This window comes from Panulirus ornatus, chromosome 57, assembly GCF_036320965.1.
Source record: "Panulirus ornatus isolate Po-2019 chromosome 57, ASM3632096v1, whole genome shotgun sequence".
Classification (NCBI taxonomy): Eukaryota; Metazoa; Arthropoda; class Malacostraca; order Decapoda; family Palinuridae; genus Panulirus; species Panulirus ornatus.
In genome coordinates this window covers 25,522,400-25,538,368 of record NC_092280.1, presented here as the reverse complement: position 1 = coordinate 25,538,368, position 15,969 = coordinate 25,522,400, and the positions used below count along the sequence as shown (strand labels likewise).

Genomic DNA, 15,969 nt, shown 5'->3' with positions numbered 1-15,969 from the left:
CTTAGCTTTATGGTATGCACATTGACATGGCTCTTCGTATATCGGATCTGATGATAGCCGCCCTCGGGTAATTTTCTCTTCTCCCTCCAGTCATGGCTTCCCGAGGTGATTTATATTCGTGATTGATCTTTTTTCAAGTCAGAATAATGCACCACTTTGCATTTACCTGCATAAAACCCCATCTTCTCCTATCTCTGGCCGGTCCATTAGCTTGTCTAAACCACTTTGAATGATTAGGAGGGAGGTCGTCCTTGAGTTAGGGGGTAGGGAAAGCTGCCGCGGTAGTGGAGGTAGTGCTTGGGAATGCAGTGGTTTAGGACACGTTAAGCAGAGGGGGAGCTGTTTGAGCAAGGAGGTAAGTGGTTGGTTGTGGTCGTGTTAAAGTAATTGGTTGAGGAGGTAAGACTGTGTCTAGATGCTTCTTGTGGTTGTTGGTTGGGGAGGTAAGACCAGGGATGCTTGTGGTTGTGGTGTGTCTACGGGGAGATTCTGACAGTGGGGAGAGTTATCGGGTGGTTTTCACCGCAGGAAAAAAAAAAAAATTTGTTCGTGGTAAGAACGATGAGTTGTGAGAGTTACGTGTTGTCTCGTGTTGTGTGTAGGGGTGGAAGAGAGAGAGAGAGAGTGTGTGTGTGTGTATATGGACTGAGTTGTAGGAGAGGTTGTGGTGAGTTAGGAGTGGTGGAAGAGACTGTGTTTGTGGGGAGATAGTGGAAGGGGTGCTGCAGGAGAGACAGTGATAGGGGAAGAACTGTAAGAGAGACGGTGTTTAGGAGAGACTATGGAAGGGGAATGTACCGTAGGAGAAACAGTGGAAGAGGGGTAGGTGGTGCAGGAGAGACAATGGAAGAGGGGTAGGTGCTGCAAGAGAGACGGTGGAAGAGGGGTAGATGGTGCAGGAGAGACAGTGGAAGAGGGGTAGGTGCTGCAAGAGAGACGGTGGAAGAGGGGTAGGTGCTACAGAAGAGACAGTGGAAGAGGGGTAGGTGCTGCAGGAGAGACAGTGGGAGGGCGAGAGTGCGGTAGGGTTAGGTCGGCAAGGTGACTTTCACCCGTGTGGCGAGGGTGTCCGCCAAGCCAGGCTGCTCCTCACGGTAAGGCGATACCCACGCCCCTCACGCCTGGCCCCATTCTCTTCCCTTCGCACACGAAAACACGAATTCCAACGACGCGTTTACATCTTTACTTACGATAACGCCAGCATGTCACGAATATCCTGTTCCCGTTTATTTTGAGATGAAGGGCGTTTTTTTATGTGAAAAAATGCAGTTAAAAAAATTGCTCGACGCTTATTACTATAAAGGTGATATCTTAATTGACTACATGAAACAACCTGTATTATATATACCTTCTGTTAAACGTTACGCCTGAGTGTCGTAATATCTAACTTATTACAATACTTACACTACATGTGTTGTAAGAGAGAAGTGCGAGTCGTATACTGTAAACTAACACGGGGACGCGGGTTTACCTGCAGAAGCTGTGAAGTAAACTATCATTTTTGGCTGGATTCAAAACGCCAGCTGTGCCGCCATGTTGCTCTGCTCCCTCCCTGAATATCTCACGTATATATATATATTTTTTATGAGTAGATATTATCTTTCCTCCTCCTCCTCCTCCTCCTCCTCCTCTCGATCTGCATTCATGTCTATTATCTCCCCTTTGATTTTTCCTCGTTCTTGATGCTTCCCTCTCTATCCTCATATTTCTGTGCCTCCGGTACATTTTTCTGTCACCCTTTGTGCATATTTCTGTGCCCCCGGTACATTTTTCTGTCACCCTTTGTGCATATTTCTGTGCACACTTCTTCCTCTCCGTCCATCCGTAAAAGAATTTGTGGTGGGTTTTCCCTTCCTGTCTGTCCGTCCGTCCGTCTCGCGTTCACCCCGTCCCACTAGACGGTTCCTGGGTCCACTCCCCACCACCCTCTTCATCCAGCGCCCTTGGGTTGTCTGAGGACCCAAGATAACCCACCAGGCCCTCAGGGTGTCCGAAGACCCAAGATAAGCCACCAGGCCCTCAGGGTGTCCGAAGACCCCAAGATAACCCACCAGGTCCTCAGGGTGTCCGAAGACCCCAAGATAACCCACCAGGCCCTCAGGGTGTCCGAAGACCCCAAGATAACCCACCAGGCCCTCAGGGTGTCCGAAGACCCCAAGATAACCCACCAGGCCCTCAGGATATCCGAAGACCCAAGATAACTCGACCAGTGGGAACAAAGCGTCCAAGTGTGGGTCACCCAGCGCCCCTTGTGCCTGCCTCTGGAAACAATGATGGCGGTATTTTCATGTGTTGTGTCGTGTTAAAAAAAAAATATACATCCATTGTTGTGAATTTCTGAGACTTCATGGTCTCTCGATCGCTGTATTGGCTCAGGAACTCAAGAGAAAAGAAGAAAAAAAAAATTAACTGCGTGAGTTGGGTGTCTTGATTGTGTTTAACGACACGTCTGGAGAATAATTTGTCCTCTCCTGTTCCTGGCCTGGCCTGGTGATGTCTTAGGCGAGGGCAGGACATGGGCGGCACGTCGCCTCGATGATGTCTGTTGTGTCCTTTCGTAGTCGCTCGCGGCAGAGTTCCCAAGCTTGCGAAGATGTTGTCCAACAGTTTCCCCCCCTTTTACCCCTGAGCTGTGTGACCCTTTGTCGACCTGTCCATCAAGGAGGACGCTGAGTGGGGTTGTAAAGACGGGCACGGGGGACGGGGTGTTGAGACACAGAGGGACAGACACGGTGTGGTCCTGAAACGGGATAGACAGTGAGGGCAGACAGAGGTAGACAGATCGGGGGACGGGGGTTGAGAAACGGAGGGATAGACACGGTGTGGTCCTAGAACGGGATAGACAGTGAGGCAGACAGAGGTAGACAGATCGCACGCAGTTCATGGCTTGGGCGCTGAAAGGGCAGGAGCAGCCGTAGGCAAGATCGGTTACCCTCCAGGGGCAGACCCGGCAAGCACTTAAGGTCAGCGACTGCTGAGACGTGGCTTTTCCCTGGTGTGGAGCCGAGCGCAGTAGACCACTGGCCCACCACCACCACCAGGGAAGTCCATCCACTTTAATTCTGGGGCTGTGCCCCTAAAAAATCCCCCCCCCCACACACACACACACACCATCATCTTCTGCTCTCATCTTTTCCTAAAAGAATATCGGTTTAACAAGGATTATTCTTTCACGTATTTGTTTCTTAAAATTATCGATTTGATATTTGCTTTAGACCAGAGACTTGAATCAGCGATCGCGCTCGAGGGGAATAGAGGCTTCACACCCACACATCTCTTTCTTCGACCATAACACATGACGGGGGTAGAACTCGAATCCCCGGGGGTTTATATGTAGTACGTGTGAGGTGGTGGGTGATGGCGGAGCCAGGGTGTTACATGGTGCGTGGTAGTGGGAGGGTAAGGTAGTCAGTCCCCCGTGGCTGACGGGCGTCGGTGGCCCGCGGGGGAGAAGAGGTCTCTCTCTCTCTCTCTCTCTCTCTCTCTCTCTCTCTCTCTCTCTCTCTCTCTCTCTCTCTCTCTCTCTCTCTCTCTCTCTCTCTCTCCGCCACACCAGGAAATACTACAGGCAAGCGACCCGACCCGTCCTGCGGTACGCCACACGAGCAGGGTAGATATCCCTGGCGTTTGCTGGAGGACGACTCTCTCTCTCTCTCTCTCTCTCTCTCTCTCTCTCTCTCTCTCTCTCTCTCTCTCTCTCTCTCTCTCCTAACACTGATTGTTACCGATGCCTTTCCCGCCTTAGCGAGGTAGCGTCGGGAACAGGCGACCTAACTCTCGAAGGGGTAAAAAAAAAAAAAAAAGTTCCCGTTTTCTACTTCCTTTGTTTCTGCTGTAGGAAAGGACGCTACAGGAGGGGCGGAGTTTGCCCGGCGCCTCCCACTCTTAATCACCCTTTACGACAGGTGGGAGATACGTGGGTCGCACTCCTTCACCCCCTCTGTTGTCTGCGATTACATAGATGATATACATCACATCCATTTCCTAGCTTTCATATGTATATAGTGTTTCCGTACTCCGCCTGAGCGGGGCGGAGGGACTCACCTCTCACGAAGGTATATCATCGTCATCGGACGGACGGAAAGGAGTACAACGCCGTCAGGAACACTCCGTGTGTCCGAGGAGCCCACCTTACCCCGCTCCTGCGTGGATTGCAACCTTGAAGCTGCAGGACCCGCATGAAAGGAGGATTACGTAACTAGCTAGCTAATACTATCTATCTATCTATCTATCTATCTATCTATCTATCTATATATATATATATATATATATATATATATATATATATATATATATATATATATATATATATACACGCACACAGTATAGTCTATCTCTTATTTAAGTTCATAGGAGAAAGTTCTCCAATCATAGCCCCGTCTCTCAACCTTGCAACATATACCGTGTCTAAAACATATATACACACACATATCCACGTCCCACCTTCCATCAGGTACTGTGTGTGTGTGTGTGTGTGTGTGTGTGTTTGTGTATGTGTGTTGTACATTACCGTCACATACCGCCACTCCACCTTCGGGGCAGCGGGGCCTGCTCGCCCCTCCAGGCCTCCGCCAGGCTCGGCATTCACTGTGAGGTGGCAATAGGGGGGCCGTTGTATGTTAGTGTGCCATTAGCACTACAGATCTAGGGTGGGTTTCGACAGCGTTACTTAACAAAGACTGGCAGGAGAAGGTGTGGTCTCCACAGTTGACCTTTATTATAGCCTTGAGACCCAGAGATTTGAACGCTTCGCTCGGTTGTCTGAACTCTTCATCCGTTCCCCCCGCGCTCTGAGCGCTGCTGGGGCGCGGCCGCTAAGTGCTGGGAACCAGATGATTCAATGAGAAACGAAGAGTCTGTGGTCCAGTTTTTTTTTTTTTTCTGGGGTGTGGTTATAGCGGTAGCTGGGGGACGATCCTGGGGAAGCTCTCTCGCCCCACTCACGCGGGGGGGATGTTGTGTTCCCCCTCCGACAGACATTCATCGGGAAAGTATAGGTTCTTTTTTTTTTTATGGCCCGACGTTGTCTTGTACGTAGGTCTACGTAGGGCTGTGGAGTGTGGCGGCGTCGAGGGAGCTGTGGGGGGAGAGGAAGGCGGTGGTGTATAGACCTTCGTCGAGCCCCCCCACACACCCCCTCCAAGGCCGCCCGTGCTGAGGGCCTGGACGTGTAGCGCTGTTGTCCTTTTATCGCTCGTTCTCTCCACACACCTCGACGACTTCCTCACCTTCCCCTATACAAACCTCGGCCCCACTGCATCTCCACGCGCTTGCAGAATCGCCTGTACTTATCAGTCATGCCGTCCGACGTTCACCACACAGACATTCGTGCACCCTTCCTTCACCACACTGTCGACATACGTGCACCCTTCGTTCTCCACACTCTACCACTCACCACGCCCTCCCGACACATTCCCCGTTATCCCTGGGCAGGGAGAGTACCCCAGTGGGATGCTGACGGGCGGGAGAAGTTGAGGTACGGGAGGAGTGGGTTGACGGTGGTGGACAGGGGAAGTTGAGGCTGTGGGAGAGTGGGTTGCTGGTGGTGGGCAGGACGAACTGAGGGATTAGAGGCTGGGATTAAGATTGAGTGACATGGTACCAAGGAGTGGGTGGATAGGGAGAATAGAATGGCAGATCAGGGGGTTCAAGGTGGATAGAGAGAACAGAAGGGCAGATCAGTGGCTTGACGGTGGATAGGGAGAATAGAAGGGCAAGGTAGTGGGTCGAAGGTCCTTACGTCAGTCAACCAGTAACCATGCAACGTTACCCTCTTTCATTATCTTGTGCTCCCCAACTTTATCTTTCATCTCCAACCTCTTATTTCCCACCCTTCGCCTCTAACCTCCCCACTCCCCAACCTCTGGACTTCCCCACTTCCCAGCCTCTGATCTCCCCACTCCCCAGCCTCTAACCTCCCCACCTCCCAGCCTCTGACCTCCCCTTCAAGGAGAAAAAGACAAGCCTGTATGGGGGTCTGGCAGGCGAACGTGCAGACCTGAACCACTGAGGACTGGTGGTCGACCTTGGTGGAGCTGGGTTTTGGACCTGTCTCTTGCCCACCACACCACCTGCACCACTCCACCTGCACCCCTGCTGGGGTTGCGCACCAGTATACCCCCCTGTACGAACTACACTCCCTCCATACACCTGTGGAACACACACACACACACACACACACACACACACACACACACACACACACACACACACACACACACACACACACACACACACACACACACACTGCTGCGCCCCAGAGTTGAACAAGTAGGCCAGGTGTTCACTGCACTGTGCCCCATGTGTCACGTCCTTTGATAACCTTTGTGTCACCTCTCTGCATCCCCTGTGTCACACCCACTACACCATCTGTGTCACCTCACTACACCTCCTGTGTCACACCCACTACACCATCTGTGTCACCTCACTACACCTCCTGTGTCACACCCGCTGCACGTTTTGTGTCGCCTCATTACACCTCCTGTGTCACACCCGCTGCACCTTCTGTGTCGCCTCATCACACCTCCTGTGTCACACCCGCTGCACCTTCTGTGTCGCCTCATTACACCTCCTGTGTCACACCCACTACACCCCCTGTGTCGCCTCACTACACCCCCTGTGTCACGCCTGCTACACCCCCTTGTGTCGAACCCTCCATACCAGTTGTCATACTAGTTGTCCACATATTATGGAACGAAGCTTTACCATACCCCGTGGCATAGTGGTAGCAGGTAGGGACAATGCCTTGCACACCTTCATCTTTGCCTGGCACTATGCCCCGTATACCAGGCTGTGCCGCAGAATACAAAGATCCGTGAATATCGATATTCTAAGGATTAAGTACGTGCATGACAGTGGCCCCATGACAGGCAGAGGCACATGACATGCCTATTTATAAGAAGAAGAATAGGTACCTGCCTTTTCTCGCCTTGTTTGAAATCAGTTATGAGTATTCGAGTGAGGTGGAGTGACTTGGTAATACTTGAGGTTAAATGAATGAATGAGTCTTGAATATTGCAGCCAATGTCACATGGAGTCTAATCATATATTGTGAAAGGTTGAAAACAAAGAAGAGATTATAATCAAAGATTCTTGGGAGGAAGGGGGGAAGGGGTGAAGCAGAAGTGGGGGGACAGACAGACACCCATCCTCCCCCCAAGTGACTCACTGCATTCCCTCCCACGCCCGCTACCTTACCCCTCAACACACACACACACACACCCACACCCACACACACCCACACACACACACACACACACACACACACACACACACACACACACACACTACCGTATTCCAGTCATTTTGTAAAGTGATGGATTTCATGACACATTCTCGTAAGTGTAATGTATACTGTATAAGTTTCGAACCCAGTTATGGCCTCGATATTGTGGGTGAACCCTGGGTGACCTTGTTGGAGGATTAGGTTCCACGTCCTTCAGCGAGGGGGTAGTGGAGGGCGGGTGGAGTGTTGCCTCCACCGTGGTGGAGCAGGGGTGAAAGACGGGTGGAGTGTTGCCTCCTCCGCGGTGGAGTAGGGGGTGGAAGATGGATAGATTATTGCCTCCTCCGCCGTGGAGTAGGAGGAATGGAGGGTGAGTGGAGCATTGCATCAGCCTGCCTCTCTCACCTCCGCCCCACTTTCCCTGACGACCACTCACGGATTTCCCTCCCACCCCCACCCACCCACCCACCCACCCACAACCTCCCACTCCTCCCCTCCACGCCGGACATGAGAGATATCTAGTTGGCTTCAGTAGGCCAGTACGCCCTGCCTTCCAGCACCAAGTTACTCGACGTCAAACAATCGAATGCTGTTTTCTTGGTCACTTTCGAAATATATGGGTGCAGTTACCCGTCCTTTTTAGCCTTTACCCGTCCATGAGAAATGACGACTTCTATGGTACTGTTGGTAGAGCGAAGTTTCTTATCTGTTCATAAAGTGATGGTGATTGGTGGAAATGGTTGTTGGTGGAAGTGGTGGCTGGTGGAGGTGGTGGTTGGTGGAAGTGGTTGCTGGTGGAAGTTGGTGGCTGGGACGTGATTGTTGGTACAGCCCGTCTGACGGAGCCGAGGCCACCCAGGACTTTCACTCGGGCCTCCCTCCCTGTCTCCTGCGCCCCTCCTCCTGCATTTCTTGCCGTCTCCTGCTCCCCCTTTCTTGCTCTAACACGCCTCCCCGTTCCGTCTCCTACCCCCACCGTCAAAACTGTCTACAACACGTCACTTACCCAGCACCTGGACAGAGCGCCCTCTTCTCACATCACACGGAAGACCCGGGGCGTAGATGGACGGGTCCTCACAACACCTAGACAATATGGAGGGCAACAGACCCGCCAGTGCCTGACGCAAGACATACATTACGTGTAGCCGCTACCGACACCAGCAGTAGTGCTTGCGAGCTGCAGGCACTCACCAGTGCCTGACGCAGAGTGACATGCGAAAGGCAGGTTTCTCGTTCTTTTGAGATCCTGAGAAAAATTGGTGGAAAGATGAAAAAGAAATGAGAGAAAAATCCAAATAAATGATGTTCCGTTAGCGAGGGTGGTGGGTTATTATGTTCACCACTGCTGCTGTAAGGTGTGTGCGTGCTTTCCTGCTTGGACCCGCGACGCACACCTGGCTGCTGCTGGTGCCCATAGTTTTTGTGGCGAGACTAACCAGACGAGGATTGCCCGTTATGATACCTCCTCCTTTTCTTGAACAGACGAAGCTGTGGAACTTCCATTTCATCCTTCAGTCTTTCCCTCTTACAATAACCTTCCTACCTCTGTGGGTCAAGTCTTCAAACACCCGAGGACCCCTTGAGGTCTTCAGACACCCGAGGAGGACCTCTTGAGGTCTTCAAACACCCGAGGACCTCTTGAGGTCTTCAGACACCCGAGGACTCCTTGAGGTCTTCAGACACCCGAGGAGGACCTCTTGAGGTCTTCAAACACCCGAGGACCTCTTGAGGTCTTCAAACACCCGAGAACTCCTTGAGGTCTTCAGACACCCGAGGAGGACCTCTTGAGGTCTTCAAACACCCGAGGACCCCTTGAGGTCTTCAGACATCCGAGGAGGACCTCTTGAGGTCTTCAGACACCCGAGGACTCCTTGAGGTCTTCAGACCCAAAGACCTCTTGAGGTCTTCATTCTTACTCTGAATTCCTTTCACCCGAGATGGCCCTGGTTAAGAGGGGGGCATGTTGGTCGCTATAAAAAGATACAGTTGCATGTCACGCCTGTGTACTATGGTCGTGTAGAGAGGCAGGCTGTGGAAGATTACTATACCGCTCCAGCCTTGTACCATCAGATGTTCGTTGGTACAGTGCTGTTTTGTACCGCCATATATTTGTCTATTATTCTCCCTTCTCTCATCAGATATTCTCTGTCTCCTGTCGATGGAGTAAGCACCGCCAGGTCTTTGTTCCTAGCACCAGCAGGGGAGATTAGGTTGGGTTGGTTAAGCTAGGTTTGCTTACCGACCAAGTGGTAGATAGTCTATTCCAGGAGACAGCGATTAAGTATAATTATGATAATGATAGTGATTATAAATATATATATATATATATATATATATATATATATATATATATATATATATATATATATATATATATATATATATATATATATATATATATATGGAGTGAAAAAGATTTTGTGTGATCGGGGCCTGAACATGCAGGAGGGTGAAAGGAGGACAAGGAATAGAGTGAATTGGAGCGATGTGGTATACCGGGGTTGACGTGCTGTCAGTGGATTGAATCAAGGCATGTGAAGCGTCTGGGGTAAACCATGGAAAGCTGTGTAGGTATGTATATTTGCGTGTGTGGATGTATGTATATACATGTGTATGGGGGGGGGGGGTTGGGCCATTTCTTTCGTCTGTTTCCTTGCGCTACCTCGCAAACGCGGGAGACAGCGACAAAGTAAAAAAAAAAAAAAAAAAAATATATATATATATATATATATATATATATATATATATATATATATATATATAGAGAGAGAGAGAGAGAGAGAGAGAGAGAGAGAGAGAGAGAGAGAGGATATTAGAGCAGACTGAATCAGGAAGTTGATAATTACTTAACACGTCATTGAAATCTCCAGGAGGCTCGGCCCGTAGCGCGGAAGAACTCGATGTTGACATTTTGGGGGTTGCTACTGAGACGAGGTCTTCCGCAAGCTCGGGGTCTCCGGGAGACGCCAGATAATTGGCAGAGTGTGATCATGTGGGTACAACTGTGACGGCCGCACGAAAGTATAGCATCGGGAGTTAAAGGAAATATAAATGCCAAGGCTGGGTTGGGCTCGGGAGGAGAACCATTTTGATACATTTTCTGTGACACGAGAGAATGCGCCAAAAAAAAACATATAAACAGTTTGATAGTTTTTCTGAGCTTTGGAGGTTTGATAGAATAAACAGTTTGATAGTTTTCCTGAGTTTTGTGGGGTTTGATAGAAGACTCTCAAGAATATGTATTATGATTTTCCTGAATTTCGAATACAATTTAAAGTTACATGAGGTGATCCAATCTGACGCCATCATAGAAAGCTACGGACCTCCAGTTAGGCCAGAGGTGATGGTCGCAGCTCACCAAGGCATCCTGTCCCTTTTGCCTTCAACTGTCCAGAAAGTTACTGCAAGAGCATCCGCTCGTAACTGGCACGACCGTACAACCCTTCAGTAGGACGGTGCGATCGTTCGGTACGATGATAAGACTACGTGAGCACGACGGTACAGGCCTTGATGACGACTGTATGGCTCTTTGGATTCCAACAAGCCCCTTATGGGTCAGGTCAGAGACCAGGTGGTCATACCCAAGGGTCGTAACGTCGCGTTAAAGGGAAGCTTAAGTGTTGTACTCCAGGGTCGTACCGTCATGTTGTAAAGGGTAGTCCCGTAGCTTCGGAGTACGACGCCGTCGTACATAATGGGTTAATATCAACACGTCGTGCTAAAGTCCCACAAGAAAGCAACCAAATTCCACTCTTATCGGCATCATCATCACAGGCACGTATCACTCGCAGGCAGCAGATTGGTTTCCTCTTCAGATGAACACAGTCGTATTCTCCACTTCCTCAACTCATCGGATGTCAACATTAATGAGCGTCAACCAGCTTTCCTGTGATTATTATACTTACGTCAGCCCAGCTCACGTTGCACCTTGAGCAGCCATTTATCGAGATGGCCTCCACAACAAGAATCATCGAACATTCCCAGTTAATTGCATAATTGTACCTTCCTTCAAGTCATACTTTAGAAAAACTCTTGAAATCTCCTTTTTCTATTAAATTTTGTCAACCTTGTGCTCTACATTTAGGTACTTCAGGTTTACTGCCATAGCTCAGATAATATTGTATTGCAAAAGTCCATCCTCGTTCGCCTCATGCGATGCTGGGAGCTTCGCTGGGTGCCACCGAGGGTGAGGGTATGTGCGCTCAGTCAGGGCCAGGCTCTAAGAAATGCGGTCTCAGTTGATGGACCGAGGGAGGTTGCGGACGTGTACGGCTTGAGCCAAGACACGAACGTGGACCCGAGTGATGGTGGTGTGTTGAGGCCAGCTTCGGGATGGAGTTAAGATGGCGGGGTTGCAGCATGAGTGGCGAGAGAGAGAGAGAGGGAGGGAGCCAGTGTCACTCAGGTCATGGACACCCCACAAGTTCCTGTTTCCTTATCCGGTGGAACGGCTCGCCTCACACCTCGCCTCTGACACAGCCAATGGCTCTACGGGCAGCCCACATCACCCTCCTCTGACTCAGTTGTCCTCACAAGGGTTCCTGTCTCCACGGAAACCGTGGGCGTAGATCAGGTGGACAGATGCCGGTGGAAATCAATTGTCCTCTCCCATGGAAGTACAACAGTAATGGATCATTTTAATGTACGTCTTGGTAGGGAAAGGTGAATGTGGTTTACGTGTGTGCATGTGATGCGTGTACATGCATGACTGGTGTGGAACTCTTTCTGCTTATCAAAAGTATTCTGATCCTTTACATATTCATTCCTTTCATGGTCTCTTTTTTACACTGTAAAGGGATCCACACTTTTTTTTTTTTTTTTTTTACAAGTACTTGCCTTCCTTCTCCAGTCCATCAAACTCCTTCTTTTCACAGCCAATGAGAAGGATTACGTGGCGACGATCCCGGAGGAGGAGAACGTGGTGTGGGCATGGGTGCTGCTCTTCTGCTTCATCGTGCCCGAGCTGGGCACCTGGTTCAGGTCCACCCGCATGTGTGTTTTCAAGGTGAGCATCCTGTAGGAGAAATACCTCGCTTTCCCGTCCCAAATCCTGGTCATGGACCTGGTCGTCGCCGCCAGAGGCCAGGAGAATCCGTAAAGACGTGAATGAAAAACAAAAGCAGCCAAAAGAAGATAGTGTTGTATCCCATTACATTAGGAAGGCATGGGTTCACAAGTCTTAAGGATAATGGCAAAAGGGATCATTTTAATGTTGTTGAGTACATTATTCATTTCCTTATCGCTCAGAGGTCTATCCACTCTGAAGTGCGTAAGCATCACCTCTTTGAAGTACATACGTTATCGAAATTCATTTCTGTTTTATGTCCCCACTTGACAACACATTGCTTGCCTTTGATATGACCATTACTAACGTTATGAAATGTATTTCGTAGTTGGAGATAAGGAACATACATTGATTATATCTTTCGATTGAGTCTTATAGTTCAATTTATTATTTTTCCCCACCCCCACCAGTCATGGAAGAAGCCTCCCTTCGGTGACTTCTTCTGGGTGTTGTTGTTCGAGACGCTGCACACGGTGGGCACGGGCCTCTTGGTCTACCTAGTGCTGCCAGACCTGGATGTCATCAAGGGCGCCATGCTTACCAACTGCGTTGCCTTCATCCCGGGCCTCTTTGGTGAGTCCTCTACTTCCCCCCAACCTTCGCATCTTTCACGCCCAGGTTTTGGTTGGTGCATTAATAGACTCAAAGAGCAGAATGGATTGAGGGATTCGGGTTTCCTCATGAATCATGATCTCCGGCAGGTCTTCTGTCGAGGACGAGGAAGGAGTCACGCGTTGCCCTCAAAGTCATGATGGACCTTTTGGCTCTAGCGTGCCAGCTGACGGGCTTCGTGGTGTGGCCCATCGTCGAATACGGCAAGGACCCCAACGGCTGGAGAATCTGGCTCATCCCCTTAGCCATCTTACTGACCTCTTTCGGGTGGTGGGAAAACTACGTCGATAAACACTCCAAGTTCTGTAAGTACATTTTGGGGGGATACTGACGTAAACTCTAATTTTACGACATTCCTTCGTAAGTTAGATCGTAGATGACTTATGTAAGTGATCAAGTATATGTATAATGAGATCTAGTGATTGATTTTGGGGGATACTGACGTAAACGTTGATCTTACGACATTCTTTCGTAAGTTAGATCATAGATGACTTATATAACTGATCATATATATGTATAATGAGATCTGGTGAGTGATTTGTTGGGTTCAAACAGCTCTCATCAAGTACTACGGGGGTATCAAGGAGAGGTTGTGGAGAACGCGCTACTTCTGCTACATCTTCGTCTCCCTCTGGAAGTGTCTGGTCTTCTTCACCGTCATGCTCAGTGCTATGAGTACCCGCCTTCAGGAGTTCTCGACCATATTTGAACTCAGAAAAGCTTTCAGGTTAGAATTATTTAAGCTTTTCTCAGCTTGGACCACCGTTAAGTAACTTCTAGGAACCACATGTTATATAGTCGTAATTTCAGCGTTTCTTCCTGAAAATTGTTGATGGAAATGTAATCCTCACAGGCATTTGAAACCATGAAGTGTTGATTTTACGAGTTATCTAGTTTTCTAACTTTGTGTTTTTGGAAGAGCGACCATGATAGCTGTTCATATATCTATTGTAAGAGATTGAATTTCATGTACCACAATCATAGAAATGATGATCATGATGATGGTGATCATGAAGTTATCTAGTTTTCTAACTTTGTGTTTTTGGAAGAGCGACCATGATAGCTGTTCATATATCTATTGTAAGAGATTGAATTTCATGTACCACAATCATAGAAATGATGATCATGATGATGGTGATCATGATGGCTTTTATCATTTTATGTCATTTTCATTATAATAATTTTTTTGTCGTCGTTGCTATGGTCAGTGTGCACAGCATCAACGTGACAGAAGTGCGGGAGACATTACCGGGTCACACGGTGCCAGACTTCCCCACCGTGGCACCCTTCGAGAACACCGTCCCCATCATGTCCTCCCACGGCACTCCCGTCTACGTCTTCCTCATCCAGGTCCTCACAGCCTGGCTCTGCTACATCTTCGGTGAGTAAGACCTCAGATCATATATGGAGCCGGAGGGACCTCCAGTCCTGGGGCTTTTAATACTTAATACCACGGTTGAAAATAGGTTACTGAAAATATTGTATGGTGAATATGAACATCAGAAGGAGACTATGTTGGAGAAGACAGATCATTGAAATACCAGTCAAGCGTTTCAGTGAGGCGTTCTTGTTTCCAGGTAAATTTGCCTGCAAAATCTGCATCCAGGGCTTCAGCTTCGCCTTTCCCGTGAACCTGACGATCCCCGTGTCCATCTCGCTGCTCATCACCGCCTGCGGGCTGAGGTTCGACACAGCCTGCTCTTTCAGCGTCATCCCGGAGTACCTCTTCTGGGAGTGCAAGAACGGAGATATTCTCAACGACTTCTTGAACAATGATGTGAGTCTTGACCCGTTCACTTGCTTGGGTCTGACGAAAGATTCTGCCGGTTGTTCATTCATTTCCTCAATGTTTGCCAAGTGTGGTGCGAATTGCGGTGCTTCAGGGATCTGGTTAAGTTGGGTTGGCGAGATGAACATAATCACCCACAAGTTGGGTACATAGTGGTATACTCCGGGGTAACTTTATGGCACTCATGGTTCTCTTCCCTCCTCAGTACGCTTGGGTGTGGCTCTTCTGGCTCCTGTCCCAGACGTGGATCACATTACACATCTGGACGCCTAAATGTGAACGTCTGGCGTCCACAGAGAAGCTCTTTGTGACGCCCATGTACAACTCCCTCCTGATCGACCAGTCTCTGGCGCTCAACCGGCGGAGGGACGACGAAGGTGATGTGAAGACAGAGGACCTCAACCTCAACCCAGATGACCATGAGAATGAGGTATGCTGGACTCCTCCTCCTCCTCCACTCAGACAGCAATCTGCAGTATCCCAGATCAGATGATCCTTCACGTCGAAATCAGTGTAGTGTTCGTTGAGTTATAGAGTAAGCTTTTATCTGGGAGGGGGGAAAAAGAAGTTCACTTTTACTCAAAGCTGAGGTGAAAGAAACTTAAGGCAGGACTTTGATGAGTTTAGTTTCACTTTTTAGTCTCAGTAGCAGACTTAAATGTTTGGTATTGACTCTAGCTTCACAGTGGATAATTAATGTCACATTGTAGTGGTCAGGGAGATGACTTAATGACTGGGAAAGATAAGTCAAAGGTAGTAGTACTTGGGACTTGAATGTAGAGTATGATTTAGATGTTGAAAATACAGATTTGAGGAGAGAGGAGTATCAACAGAGGGAAGATGAATGGAAATTAAACCCATGGTCCTGTGTACTCACTGCTGAAAGAGCAAGATAAGTGATACCTTGTGTACAGATGTTTGTGCATACGTATGGTACAATTAGGATGGTACGCTTACATCTTTATAGGTCTGTGATGGTACAGGTAGTGGCCTTTGAGTAGATTGATGTAGGACTGTTAGATAGTGAAGGGTTAATGAAGAGGATGGTAGTTACCTGGTGTAGATCAGGTGGTGAAATGGTAGTTGAACACAGGACAGTAAGTGAAGAGGGAAGAGAGAGAGGAGAAGGTAAGAACTACGCCTTAGAATGATCTTTGAAAATTGGAGTAAATAAGAAAAGAGAATGTACCTGGTGGAGGTATGAGGGGCAGGTTAAAGACAGTAGATGAAGAGAGTTAATGAGAGGATGAATAAGGGGGAATGGAAGTTAAGGGTAAG

General features: G+C 48.9%; 1 protein-coding gene across 11 annotated transcripts in view; it reads left to right on the top strand.

Moving 5' to 3' along the window:
* Positions 1-15,969, top strand: part of kkv (hyaluronan synthase-like protein kkv) — a 105,050-nt gene that overhangs the window by 54,493 nt on the left and 34,588 nt on the right. For all 11 annotated transcript variants that reach the window (XM_071694797.1, XM_071694796.1, XM_071694800.1 and 8 more), the window contains exons 5-11: positions 12,100-12,230; positions 12,701-12,863; positions 12,992-13,207; positions 13,458-13,629; positions 14,111-14,283; positions 14,480-14,679; positions 14,897-15,121. In XM_071694797.1, the coding sequence (XP_071550898.1) occupies positions 12,100-12,230; positions 12,701-12,863; positions 12,992-13,207; positions 13,458-13,629; positions 14,111-14,283; positions 14,480-14,679; positions 14,897-15,121 (1,280 nt within the window). The remainder of the gene's footprint in view (positions 1-12,099; positions 12,231-12,700; positions 12,864-12,991; positions 13,208-13,457; positions 13,630-14,110; positions 14,284-14,479; positions 14,680-14,896; positions 15,122-15,969) is intronic.